Genomic DNA, 14,409 nt, shown 5'->3' with positions numbered 1-14,409 from the left:
GTGTGTACCACTGGGCCCTTTGAAACTGCCCTGCCCACAGAAGACCTGGGGGCTCACACCTAACCATTCCCCCACTTTTTAAAACTAAAAAAGGACCCCCAGACCAACTCTAGTGACAGAAAAAATGTAAAAAAATTTAATTTAAAAAAGGATTTTTTAAAAAATGGGCTGTGCAGGCCTTGGTGTGTGCACAAAATATAGCTAAATTTTATCCCCTAACTTCTGGAGGGTTCAAAAGGGAATGTGTTTTTAAAAACAACTCATGGGGTCAACTACATTTGGGCTTCTGTGGTCCATATTTGGCCCACAGGCACCACTTAGCCCATGCATGGTCTAAAATAATTCATTGTTTCCTCTATCATTATGCTCAGTGCTCATTTTCACTTACTTGGTAACAATCAATAATATATGCATTAAAGGATGTACAGACTCGTCATGAATGTGTAGCAGACTTGAGAATGGGAAAAATGTAAGGAACTCCCAGCTAGATGAGAAAAATGACCTAGCCTAAAATGGCAGAAAAGAACACCACAAGACTCAGTATAAGAGTTATCATCTAGAGTTGGGTAGAATGGCTGAATCACACACTGGAAATTTTTTGCTAGATTCTGAAATAAATTAATTCTAACTCTCACGCACAAAGAGAACCCAACTAGTACTTTTAACATAGCTTCCACTGTCATGTTGAAGAAATTGATTTGCCTTACGATGCACTAAAGGCCCCGAAGATGCATTCAAAAACCTATTATAGCCAAGAAGCCATTAGAGCCATGATGGATACTAAATGTATGGGTGGGTTTATGTTTGCTCACATTTGTACAGTCTACTTCAGAACTTCATACCCATAATCTCATCTACCATTGTTTGTGACTTTTCACAATGGAGCAGTATCAGTGCAATCGCTTGTTTGTCTTTTGAGTCAAAAACAGTAACTGAGTTGGCCAAGATGGAAATAGCAGTCAAGTGGGAGACACACTAAAGCCTGGTCTGCTGTGTGTAACAACTGGCATTTACATTAAATAAAATCAAAATGAATGAGACAATTGGATGTGATGAATGGATGTCAAGGGCACAGAGAAAATGTCACTATTACCCTTTCAAGATGCATGTTAACATCAACTAGACTATAAGTGCTTGATTACTCCTCAAAGAGATCTGTTGTTATTGTTGAGTCATTGTCCTACTCTTTGTGACCCCATGGACCAGAGCACAACAGGCCCTCCTATCTTCCACTGCCTCCTGGAGTTGGGTCAAATTCATGTTGGTTGCTTCGATGAGACTGTCCAACCATCTCATCCTCTGTCGTCCCCTTCTCCTCTTGCCCTCACATTTTCCCAACATCAGGGTCTTTTTCAGGGAGTCGTCTTTTCTCATGAGATGACCAAAGTATAGGAGCCTCAGCTTCAGGATCTGTCCTTCCAGTGAGCACTCAGGGTTGATTTCCTTCAAAATGGATAGGTCCGTTCTCCTTCCAGTCCAGGGGACTCTCAAGAGGCTCCCCCAGCACCACAATTCAAAAGCATCAATTCTTTGGCGGCCAGCCTTCTTTATGGTCCAGCTCTTACTTCCATACATCGCTACTGGAAAAACCATAGCTTTGACTATGCAGGCCTTTGTCGGCAAGGTGATGTCTCTGCTTTTTAAGATGCTGTCCAGGGTTGTCATCGCTTTCCTCCCGAGAAGCAGGCGTCTTTTAATTTTGTGGTTGCTGTCACCATCTGCAGTGATCAGGGAGCCCAAGAAAGTAAAATTTGTCACTGCCTCCATATCTTCCCCTTCTATTTGCCAGGAGGTGATGGGACCAGTGGCCATGATCTTAGTTTTTTTTCGATGTTGAGTTTCAGACCATTTTTTGCACTCTCCTCTTTCACCTGTGAAAGATTATCTGTGAGGAAATGGGGTGCTCAGCAAAAAGAAGACTGTTGCCTATGTTAAACATGTTGACACTCACAATACAGTGGTGCCTCGCTTAGCGATTGCCTCGTTTAACAATGTAGTCACTTAACGATGAGGTTTTTGGAGCGATTTTGCGCTCCGTTTAACTATGTTTCCTATGGGGAAAATTTGCATAGCGATGTTTGGGACCTTGCCTCGCTGTCAAAATCGGGTTCAATGCATTCCAATGGGGGAGAAAAAAAATCGCCAAAAATTAACGAAGAGTCAGAACAAAGCCAAATTAACTTTGCACACGCTTTAGAAGGTGCACTAACGATCCCAAACATTTAAAACGGGTTCTGACTCTTCGTTAATTTTTGGTGCATTTCCGCCCCCGTTGGAAAGCACTGAAGTGCCCGTTTGACAGCTGTCAAAATCGGGTTCAATGCTTTCCAATGGAGGAGAAAAAAAATTCGCCAAAAATTAACGAAGACTCAGAACAAAGCCAAATTAAGTTTGCACACGTTTTAGAAGGTGCACTAACGATCCCAAGCATTTAAAACCGTTTTTGAACCTTTTAAGAAACACTTAAAATTGCAAAAATGGACATCGCAAAACCATTGGAACAAAGCCAAATTAAGTTTGCACACGTTTTAGAAGGTGCACTAACGATCCCAAGCATTTGAAACCATTTTTGAACCTTTTAAGAAACACTTAAAATTGCAAAAACGGACATCACAAAACCATTGGAAAGCATTGAATAGGCATTGAATAGGCTTCAATGCATTCCAATGGGGGATACACTGTTTCACTTAGCGATGTTTCCTATGGCCATTTTCGCTTAAGGATGGTAATCCGTTTCCATTGGAACGGATTAACCAGTTTCCAATGCATCTCTATGGGGAAACGTGTTTCGCTTAGCGATATTTTCCCATAGCGATATTTTTTTTGAACCAATTAACATCGTTAAGCGAGGCACCATTGTATTAAGGACTTAGAATTTAATTTTTTTAAAATCTTTTAAAGGCATTTTTCTGTTGTCGGCCATTACTTTTGCACTTCATCATTCTACTCTTGTTCTCCTCAGGACAGGTTATTTAATGTTAGTATTCAGGAAAAACTGCAGTCACAGGTGGCAATGCTCTGGCAATTTCATCTCATACCACTATGAAAAACATATACTGTACAGGCATATGCATGCAAGTAAGGTAATTAAAAAAATAAGGGTAATTAAAAAAGAAGGTACCTAGATGTGTAAAAAAATGACAGATAGCCTATACTGGGCAAAAACTAAATCCTACATGGCCCACAAGAAAATATTCAGGATGTGCTTGAATGAATACCAGTTATACCTAGTTTAGAGGACTACATTCAGAATATTAAATGTGTTCAGATTCTGCATTTTCACAGTAATTATGATAGTAATAAAGCATTTTAGAATTCATAAAACTTTTCCAAAACAAGACAATGGAGAAGAGTGTGTAATTTTGCTGCACTAGATAAAGATTCTGACCAAAGGCCTGATAAAACCCATAAATCTATATATAGAATAGGGTTAAGATGGAAGAATGCTGGTTCTATTGCCTCCTAGGGTGATTGGCAGCAATTCTATAACTGAGGATCCTTGCTGTCTAGCAATGAAAAGATAACACACTATTCACTCATTTAAAAGCTTTTGTCTCCTGCCCTGCAACCCTGAGAGAACTGCTGCCTTTTCTCCTTCCAGTTGAGGTATGTGACTCAGCTTCATCTCCTGACCAGGTACTTAACATGCATCAATTTCAGTACAAAGAAGATGGACACAATGTTATGCTCCTCACAGTGGTGGATTTTACACGAGTCAGGATCTACACCAACTCTACAATTTTTGATTATGGGGAAACAGCAACCTCCATGTTTTCTTAGTCGCATTTCAAGGAGGTATTAGTAAAAAGAAGATACTTTATCAACTGTATAATTTTTCTCAGTTTGTTCTAACAAAATTCATGGTTTCAGTAAGTTTTCATCACACTGACATATTCTGATTGAATTCAGTCTCTTTATTCACCTTTTCAGAACCTTGTTTCTAATACACACCAGACATAGGTGTATCGATGGCAACAAGATGCAAATGAAGTCCTCTGTTCTCTAACACTGTCAGCTCCAAAAGTTTAGAGCAGTGGTTCTTAACCTTTATTACTTGGATGTTTTTGAACTGCAACTCCCAGAAACCCCAGCCAGCACAGTTGGTGGTGAAGGCTTCTGGGAGTTGCAGTCCAAAACTCCTGAGTAACCCAAGGTTAAGAACCAGTGGTTTAGAGCAATGGGACCCAATGTTGGGTCTTCACATATTAATGGATTACAACTCCTATCATCCTTGCCCACTGGACTTGCTGGCTGAAGATAACAGGTTGTAGACTAAAGTCCTGAGATCCAGGGCTGGGAACCACTGGAAAGCAACAGAAAAAAAAAAACTTGATACTATATAATTGAGAGGGAGCACATGTATTTACATCACTGAGCAGAACAACATCTTCTGACAGAGTTTCAGTTTCATTGGAACTTCCTATTATAACCAATTAAAAAACTGAGCAAGGGTGTCAGACTTGTTTCAACAGCTTTTTAAAAAGCATTCCTGCTTTTGCCTCATGAACGTTCTATCCAGAACTACCATAAAATATTTTCTCAGGGATACAATGATGAATAACACCAATAAATGAGAGGCGAATGCTTTAACATCTTGGTTTTCATTAGACTTTAGCAGTATTTTGCTTACAAAAATCATACTTAAAATATATAATACAACCCCTTAATGACAGAGATGGCTGCCCAATATTACATTTCCAGCACAGTTTATAATTCTTTGTCTTAACACAGATGTCTCTGAACAGTCAAGTTCAATCAGTTAATCCACATGGAATTTCTTATCTTACTTAATCAACTTTCAAAAGACTTCATGAAAAACCAAGGGAAACCAGTGTCTATGTTCACCATACTTACTTGAGTAGGATTCATAACAGCAGGGAAGCTAGCAAATGCAAATTAGCTTGCAAAACTATATTTAGACAGGCTCTGCTTTTGGCCTGAGACAATGGTGGTGGTGGTATCAGATGTTCACCTCCCACCAATATGAATACAGTACTGTAAAAAAAAATTGCCACTTTTCTTCTGACATTGAACAAAATATTCTTGCCCCTACTGTTTCAACAAGGTTTGTTTTGACACTTTTTGCTTTGTAAGACGTTGGGGGACTCTGGACTTGTGGAATGCAAAGAGAAAACAGGCATACTATCAGAACAACCTACCAACACCATTAGCAAATATTGCTGCGTGCTTGGAGTAGAGTGGCAAGGTCTCAAGAAGCCCCTCTTTCTTATCAGTGACAAAGGTCAAGCAAAATATCCTTCAATGCCCTAACCTGTTCACACAATGTTTATGTTGCAGATCTAAGACATAAATGTACATCTCCAAATATGAAGCACGAATATGGCAAGTGAACATCTGAAAACATGTATCTATTATAGGTACGCTCAGGACTGGCTACAACTTAAGTATGAGTGCATGGCTTAATGAAACTTAACAAAATGAGTTTAAGTTTAAACAGGAGTCAAACACTAATTTATTAAAATTGCCGTATCACCCTGTTCCATATCTTACTTTAATGAAGCAAATGAACACATTTCACTTGTTAGATTTACCAACTGTATTTGTACCCAGCCTGTATTGGCTGGGTACAAACATATCATCATGTTCTTTATGCTCACATTAACCCTACAAGGCAGGTCATACTTACTTCTATTCTGGTACTGGAGATCAAATGTCACTTTTCTCAAGGTTATCAAACAAGCCAACAATTGAAGATTGGGCACAACTTCCTTCACAATGTCTTCATCTAATATCATGTACAGTAGTCATCCAGATACTGCTGGACTGGACTCTCATCACCCTTCACCATTGTGAAGGCTGGTTAGGACTCACAATTTCAGAAAGTTCAAGATACCCCCGACTTATAGGACTGTAATAAAAAGGAACTGGTTCTTAAAGATTTATCTGTATTTACTTGGAAGACAAAACTTTTTCAGTAGCATTTACTTCCAAATAATAATGCTTACGATTTTATCTAGCTATAATAACACTGAAGCTCTCTGCAGGCATACTCCACTGTGGTATTTTGCAGGTTATATGAAGTGGGGTACTACTAATTTATAATCTACAAATTCAGCACCAATCCTCTCAATGTTTGCTAGTAGTCCACACAGGTAATGTCACTGCATGCAGGTACTGGACCTTCTACTGAGTTGAAGACAGCATAAGCCAGACACCTCAGTATTAGCACACACTTTTATTTTTAGGTACTTCCTGGTCTGCACCATGATGACTACTCAAAGCAATGTTAGGCATTACTGCTAGAGCTTTCCTTTCATGTACAGTAATTGCAAAAAATACTAATTAATTCACAAGTTATATTTCACACAAAACAGCCCAATTCCTTTGGGGAAAGGGCCACCCTGATTCTAGAGACTGCCAGTGTTCTATGAAACACAATGTAGGGCCTATACCTTCCACATATTGTCATGAGGGAATATGAGAGTCAAGACTTTGTTAGCACATTTTGAGAATGACAAAAATGTGGATACAATGAGAAAGGAGCTGAGAGCTCTCAAGAATCCAATGTGGCCTGCAGATTATCTTATGAGAAGCTAATGGAAGGAACATGAAGAGCGTTTTAAAACTGTAAAGCCAGTGCAATGATAAATTTGGCTAAAAGTAGCCATGCACACTAAAGCTGTGAATGTTTACACAGATGTCAGTCTCACTAAGTTCAGTGGGTTGTACTTTCAGTAGACAACAGGCACAGGATTTTATCTTCCACAAGTTTGACAAGCAACTGTGTGCTAAGATCAGCTTCAGTCCCCATACAGCACTGAACTTCTTTAGATTCCTTGGTTGGAACAATAACATTTATAAACAAACCATAAGTTGGTTTAAATCTATGTCATAAGTCTTCCCCCCACACCTTTGAAAAAAAGGCAGGCTCCCAGACAGCAACATTATTACTTAGTATTCACCTAGGATAAACATCAGGAATCTCCATTCCAAAAGGTGTCTCAATGTGGTCCAACCAATATGGGCCACCACTGAGAACTGACATTCCATTCCACTAAGCTTCCCAACTAGAAATAAAGTAGGCAAGTAGGTATATCTTTGGTATCACAACTACTGACTCTTGGAATACTGGGAAAGTGACAAGTAAGCAAAGCTACACAGCTGAAAAGAGTTAGTTGAATATCTTTGATTTTGTTCCCCTTCTCCAGCAAAGGGAAGACAATGATTGAGACGAAAATGGGACCCCTGCTGGATGCTCCAGATGGAAAATGAGACCCCAAATGGATACTCCAGGTGGGACAGCCGCAAGGAATCTGGGATATCAGGTGCACGGTCATGCTTTGAACACCAAAGTCCCAGATCATATGGACTGCAGGAGATGGGAAAAGAGCCACCCTTGCTTGTGTTTTGAGTTAGCTCCCCAAGATGGTTTCCATCTGAAAATCATGCTTTTAAACAACACATGGATTATGACAGTTTAATGAAGGGGAAAATTCACTCAAGTTAGAAACACTTAGTTCAGTTATGAAACAGTTAAGTTAAATTGCACTCCTTTGTGATTCACCAATCCCCGAAATTTTTCACAAGTTACAAAGCAGAAAGGTGGTGGTGGGGAGGAAAACATCAAGTGCAAGACATGTAATATGATCCAAGAGCTGGGGGGGGGGAATAAATGCACGTACCAAACATACACATTTGTTAGCACAAGACACAGCTTTCAGCAGTCTATAAAGCACTGGCAACTTTTTTAACAAATGTGTATTATGCAAACCCAAATGTTTCTTGGAGGTGGGAGGGGGATCTACAATTTCAGTGCATGGCTTGAAAAACAACTTTGACTGGCACTTGGCCTGACCCACAGAGAAAGGGGGGGGGGCAGAAAAGAAAAGAAAAACAGTTCTGGGACAAAGAGCGCAAATGTTTAAGCTCACTGACTTACATGCTTGCTTAGTATTTACAAGAAAAAACTCTGATGGAAAGATATAATTAGAAAGAGGCTGCCAAAGAAACACACACACACAAAACAGCATTTGTCTTACTTGCTCCAAGCTGAATCATTTGTCCAGCTCAGCAGTTTTAACGCATTTCCACTGGACAAACAAGAGGCACCTCAACTAATGCAATCAGTTAATCCGATGTACCAAGAGGAGGTAAACTGATTAGAATATTCCTGAAAGGTGCCTTGTTCATACAGTTAAGAACAGCAGAAGGCTCTTCAGTTTTTCACCTTCCTTCAGGGTGTAAACTGGCCCAGTTTGGACAACTATCTCAAGCTGAAAACCATTCTTTTCATCCAGGAACAAAGTTCTGAAGTGGCCCCTTGTTTTGTGTGCCACTTCAGAACTTTGTTACTGGATGAAAAGAATCCAGAATTCCTTGTGATATCTAAATTTATATCTAAACCACAAGACTCTGCCTTGTAGTCAGCTAACAAGCAAGGAATATCACACACCTTGGATTTCACTGTTATCTATTGCACATTTTTATCCTGCTGTTCCTCCACAGAGCAGCATTTTAATTTTACAATAGCCCTGTGGGGTGCAATTAAATTGGGGGATAGTAGCATAATACCCATTGAAGAGTTCACTCTTCAGCAGAGCTGAACTGAATGAGTTAGAACCTGAACTTTAATCTTTCTAATTCATAAGTCATAGCATACTAGCTCTTCAAAAATGATGTAACTTAATCGAATAATGTTAAAGCAGATTCAAGTGTTTCAGACAAATAACGATGACAACATCATCGTTCTTTCCTTTTCAAAGTGCTTTACAATATTATGTTTGAACTCACAACAGTCTAATAGAATAAGTCACTACTTCTATTTTACAAATGGGAAATTAAAGCTGCTAGTGATTTGTCCAAGGCCACCTCATAATGTAACACGAGTAGAAACCCCTTAAACTATAGTGTAGTAGTAACTAGATATGAGGGAATTGATATTCATATACGAATGTCCCCACACAGGTGGAAATAACAAGGGTCCACTCATAATTTTGCCACTGCCGCCAGCTCTGCAGCAGCTTCCTATCGCGCTGTTCTTCACAATGGATTAGCCACTCTCCGACCTAGCAGAGAGGCTTCTCATCCCACCTCCTGACAGGACTGGGTAATCGATTATGGATAATAGCGCGATAGAAAAGCACCATGGAGCCGGCAGCAGTGGCGAAATTCTGAGTGGACAGTCCAGCCCCGTGGGGCCAGACCCTCGTTATTTCCACCTGTGTGGGGATATTCGTATACGAATACCCTCATCTCTAGTAGTAACTGAACAAGTCAGTTAATGCAGATAAAAATGTGATCTTATTTGTGTGCCCCGATGGTACCACAAAGCCCTTAAATGTGTTGTGTGGATAGCAATATGTGCTTTTTCAAACAATATGAATTATTAAGACTGTGATCCAGTTGAGGAATATAAAGGACATTTATGATACTGCTATGCAACACAGTATCATGAGCAGAGCAAGGATTTCACTTTTCAGTTTGATCTGTCACAAAAAGACAAAAGAACAATTACAGTGAGACTCACTTCTTTATTCCTCACATAAACCAACAGACATGTAGGACATTATAGATCAGCTGTTGATGTAATGCCCTGAATCAATGCTGATCCTTTAAAGTCTCTGAGGTTATTGTTATGTCATATTGATTACAATGGTTCAGTTTTTATTATAATTAAGCCCAGTTCCAACTTAATACCCAGGAGAACAAACCAATCATTGAGTCTGACCTTACGAATGACTCAATTTTTGCACTTATACTTCAGATGCAACCAAAAATATTGTGATGGGCAATAAACACAGGAACAGAAAACACAATTGGTCACATATCACTTCTGCAGCCAAAAAGCTCGAACAAAGGCAAAATCTGATTATGTTTTCCCAGGAAAATAAAGCATTACAAACAATGAAGAAAAAATAAAGTAATTTCATGGGAGAAAAGGAAGCATGGATTAAAACTAAACAAACATTTCATGAAGAGTTTTTTTTAAGTGAATACTGAACCCTCTCTCCTTGGAATTTTCTCCTTCACTAGAAAGAAGGCCAATAGGAGAAAGGAAGAGATGACAAAGTCAAATATTTTATGTTCTTTAAAATGGAAGTGTGCTTATATATGATATATGATATTCAGGAGGAGGAAAGTAAAACATCTTCCACCCAAAAGATGGTACTGACTGGTAGCCAGGTACTGAGTGGTAGCCAGTAACTGAAGACACAAACTATCTATAAAAGAGGTGGTGTTTTTTGTTAACTTGAATCTTTGGGAAGACAAACAAAAACCAGAAGCAAGGCTCCTTTATATTCTATGCTCTTCAGTGGAAGAACTGAAGTCCTTTTCTGAGACTTAAAGATACTGTACTGATCTTAAGTGGGATCTCACATGGTATACACAGTGAAGAAAAGTAAACATCAAACTTGCTGAATGTGAACATTTAGGGATAATATTTAAGACTACAGGAAGCTATTAACCTTTGGGAGCATTTGTACCTGTAGACAAATTTGAACATGCACTGAAGTCACCTTTCAGTGGGAAAAGTATGGAAAGCATTCCAGCTTTAATGTTCTGTTCTGTTAGCTCTGTTGAGCCCATTTACTTTACTGAAACCCTACACACATTTGCTTAAGAATGTAAGGGCAGCCATACTCGATCATACCAGAAGCCTTCCTTTTCCAATTTTCTGTTCACAAAGTGACCTATTTGTGAGACACAGTCCCCAACCTCTATGTTTCCCAGCAACTAATGTGCAGCAACATATTGCATCTGCTGCTAGAGGGAATATACTGTACAGTCAACAGCCCCATCATCCACAAATTTGTCCATTTCTCTTATAAAACAATAATGCATTTTGTAGTTCTTTCGCTATTTTCATAATTTAACTATGTGCTGGGTACAGAAGTACTTTTGTCATGTTTAGCTTTATTGGACAGACAGACCTCAGGTCTAGTACTGTAAGAGAGGAAAAGCTTCTACAGTTATTCAGCCATTTTTGCCACTCCACATATTTTTACACATTGCTATGTCTCACATTTCTTTGCCTTTTGCTCTATGCTAAAAAGCCCCAACTGTTATAACTTTTCCTCATAGGGAAGTTGCACCAGATCCTTAATCATTCTAGTCCTCCTTTTCATCACTCTTTTCAGCCCTGTGGCACTGTTTTCTAGGGGAAATGTGCAGAACTGTATATGCCATGTTCTATATTGGTGAAAAAAACTTTACAGATCACAGCTTAAACCTCATTTCAAAGTACAAATGGACATAATTACATTACAGATTTCAGATTTCTATGTATGCATCCATACCAAATCTACACACATATAAGTCTGTGCAGTATGACACCAACACCTTATCACCCTGTCATCATAAAAAAGGCAGTTTTACTTCCTCCAGATTTTGCTTGCAATGACGTTATATGCTTTCTCTTTTGCTGCTGACACTGGATCTTGCAGGCTGCATGTGGTTTTATGAAGTGCTGTTCCGACTCAGTATTTCTTCATTGTTTTTTTTTAAATACAATGAACATCATTCCAGAGGGGGCAAGATATGAAAAGACACTATATGTACATCGCAGTATACACGGCATGCATATAGTAGTAGGCATCCTTCAGTCTCAAGAGACTATGGTATCGTGCTCTGTATGGAGGTACGGCATGCATATACAAATTCACTATAGGCTTGCAGCACCTCAAAAATGAACTCTTTATTTGGCATAAGCTTTGGTGGAGCGCAGCCCACTTCCTCAGCACCTCATACCCAGCAAAACTGCTTAGTTTTTTTTTTTAGGCTGTTATTTTTGAAACAACAAACTTAAGCCCCTTCTCTTAGTCGGAGAACACATACCTAAGATTTGATCCCAACTTTCTTAAGAGACGAGGAGGGGGTGGGGGAAGAGAAAGAAGAATTTAAAAGACCTGCCATCTTGAAGAATTGGCTATTTAGTGTAATAATTCTTTTCATATTTTTTTTTGTCGTATTGTGTGTTTGTAAGCCGCCTAGAGTGGCGGGATATAAACAGAATAAATAGATAAATAAATAAATTATACAGCATGTGTGCGTTGTCGTGCATACACAACACAAACATGAAGGTACAACATACAGACACAAATACGCGTATTGTCCATATGCACGTTCTTTCTCTGTGTGTTGGTAAATAGGCACACATATACAAATTGACATTTTGTGAACTCTCTTTTTGCCCTTGTGAGAGTCGGCTAAGGGAGGAGGGGGGCGTGGCTGGAGCGAAGGAGCCCGACTGACGGTCTCATAGGCAGCCACGGCGGCCGCATTCCTGGGCTATTTCGCGAGGGCTCCGAGCCGGGCAGGGAAGCCGAGAAAAAGAAGGAAAAAAAAAAGCCCGTGCTTTCCTCCGTTCCCGGCCCGTGACAAGACCCTTCCCACCACAGACCTGCTTCCACAGCCCCCTGAAGGAAGGAAGGAAGGGAGAGCGGCCGCCTCACCCACCTGCCTCAGCACTTTCCGACAGTTGCTACAGACCCGGCGGCACTCGCTGTGCCCGAGCCCGCTGCCGTGTCCGTCTCCGGGGACCGACGAAGGGCACGAAGCGGCGCTGCTGCCCCTGTTCATGATGCCGGTGGGAAGGCGAGGACGGAAGGGAAGGAAGACGGAGAGAGGCGCAAACGGCCGCCTCAGGGGCAGCCTTCGCTCGGCGCCTCAGCAGCGGAGGCCGCCGCTACCGCCGCCGCCCCCCTCCTCCATCGCTTTCCCCCCTCCTCCTCCTCCTCCTCAACCTCCCTTCCGCGCTCGCGCCGCGCTCGGCCTTCAACAGCTCGGGAACAGCGGCTGCTTCCATCCTCCTCTCGCGCACACCCCTCGGCCCGGGCGAATCGCCGCGCTCCGGACACGCCCCTTCGCCGCCCGGCCGCCCAACGGCAGAGCCGAAAGCCGGCCAGCCAATCGGCAGGGAGAGCTCCCGTTCCCATCTCCAGGCAGTCTCGGACTGAAGGGACGGGGGCCGTCCCGCAAAAGGGAGGCCGAGGCGTGTCGAGCGGGTGGGGGTGGGGGCGAGGAGGAGGGGAAGGGGAAGGGAGGAGGGGGCGTCTCTTGGAGGAAGGCGGAGTTTCCTTCGGCCAATGGGAAGCCGGCTTGAGGACGACGAGCCGAAGGAAAACTAACCCACGAGGTGGTTACGCCCCCTCTTAGGGCGGCTTTAGAAGATGGAGGAGGCAAGAGGGAAGGAATTGTACGACTCCTAATCTGAAGGAGAAAAATAAAATAAAGGGAATATGGGCAGTGCTTTTGCAGTTCTGAAAACAGAGGCAAATGGGGATCCAACACTTAAACCCCAAAGACAGCCTATAATGGTCAACGAAAGTAGTAGGGTTTGTTGTAAGGGGGAAAAATCCATATTAGGATGACCAAAATAAGGCATAAATGTGTGCTGAACCTGTACCTTTATAATCAATGTGACTCTATAGGTTGACTGTAATCCAGTTAAAAATGCAAGTCTTTCATATGTTTATTCAGATCAGAATGCCCTTCCTGTAGGTAGCTTCCTCAGGTAGCAACAGGTGTGGGAGGTCAGCTTCCCTCACCTCCCTCCTGATAGTCTGGCCCTTTCCCTCTTTAGAAAGCAGGGATAATGTGGCTTGGTGGCTTGCCCTCCACCCCCAAGCCAGCCTGGTGCCCTTGGCTGTGGTGAATGTTGAGATGTATTGAATTCTGAGTTATTGCAAATGTTGAAGGGAATATATCTGTGAAGATTGTCAGTCATCCAGGCGTGATTATCTGGAAGTTGAATCATGGCAACTGGACTTCTTTCTTGTTAGGTTGAAATGTTTTGCTACCCATCCAAGTAGCTTCTTCAGTCTGAGGAGAGTTGGTAGGAAATCCCTGATATATTCTCCACATTGGTTTCACTTCCCCCTGATGATATTGGCCTTGGATCCTAGCAACCCATCCTTCCACTTAAGAATCTTTTCTAGTTCCTTCATTGCTGCCCTTCTGAATCTCAGTCATCTTCTGTTTTTTGTTTTTTTGTTTTGGCTGCAGTCCTCATTTGGAATGACAGTAAAACCTTTACTTATTTCAGTTGTTTCATTATTCACATTCAGGTTATGGAATCCTTCAACAGCCCTTATTTTTTGTATCATTCAGCTATAATCCTGCTTTTGCACTTTTTTCTTTGACCTTCCTCAGTAGGCTGTGTACATGGGGCTGCCCAGCTGTGGCACGTGTGCCATAGGTTCGCCATCGCTATCCTAAACGGTTTAGGACACTGATATCTGGCAGAACGCCTCCTTCAGATGAGATCTGCTCATCCTGTAAGATTGTCACAGGAAGGGCGGTCGAGAGTTCTGACCCTGAGAGAGGCCCAAAAAGCAACTACCAGAAACTGGGCCTTCTCAACAGTTGTCCCATAGCTATGGAACACTCCCACCTGAAATCCACCTGGCCCCAACATTGTTGCTTAGTCGTCAAGTCGTGTCCAACTCT

The 14,409-nt window shown here is 41.5% G+C and overlaps 1 protein-coding gene across 1 annotated transcript in view; it reads right to left on the bottom strand.

Annotated features, from left to right (window-relative positions):
• SESN3 (sestrin 3) overlaps nt 1–12,678 on the bottom strand; it is a 70,756-nt gene extending 58,078 nt beyond the window's left edge. The window contains exon 1 of the mRNA XM_020809355.3: nt 12,418–12,678. Within this exon, the coding sequence (XP_020665014.3) occupies nt 12,418–12,540 (123 nt within the window). The 5' untranslated portion in view covers nt 12,541–12,678. The remainder of the gene's footprint in view (nt 1–12,417) is intronic.
• Between the last annotated feature and the right edge of the window lie 1,731 nt (nt 12,679–14,409).

The sequence above is a fragment of the Pogona vitticeps genome, chromosome 3 (assembly GCF_051106095.1).
Source record: "Pogona vitticeps strain Pit_001003342236 chromosome 3, PviZW2.1, whole genome shotgun sequence".
Classification (NCBI taxonomy): domain Eukaryota; kingdom Metazoa; phylum Chordata; class Lepidosauria; order Squamata; family Agamidae; genus Pogona; species Pogona vitticeps.
Note: the sequence above shows the minus strand (reverse complement) of the source record. Positions and strands in the feature narration are given on the sequence as shown.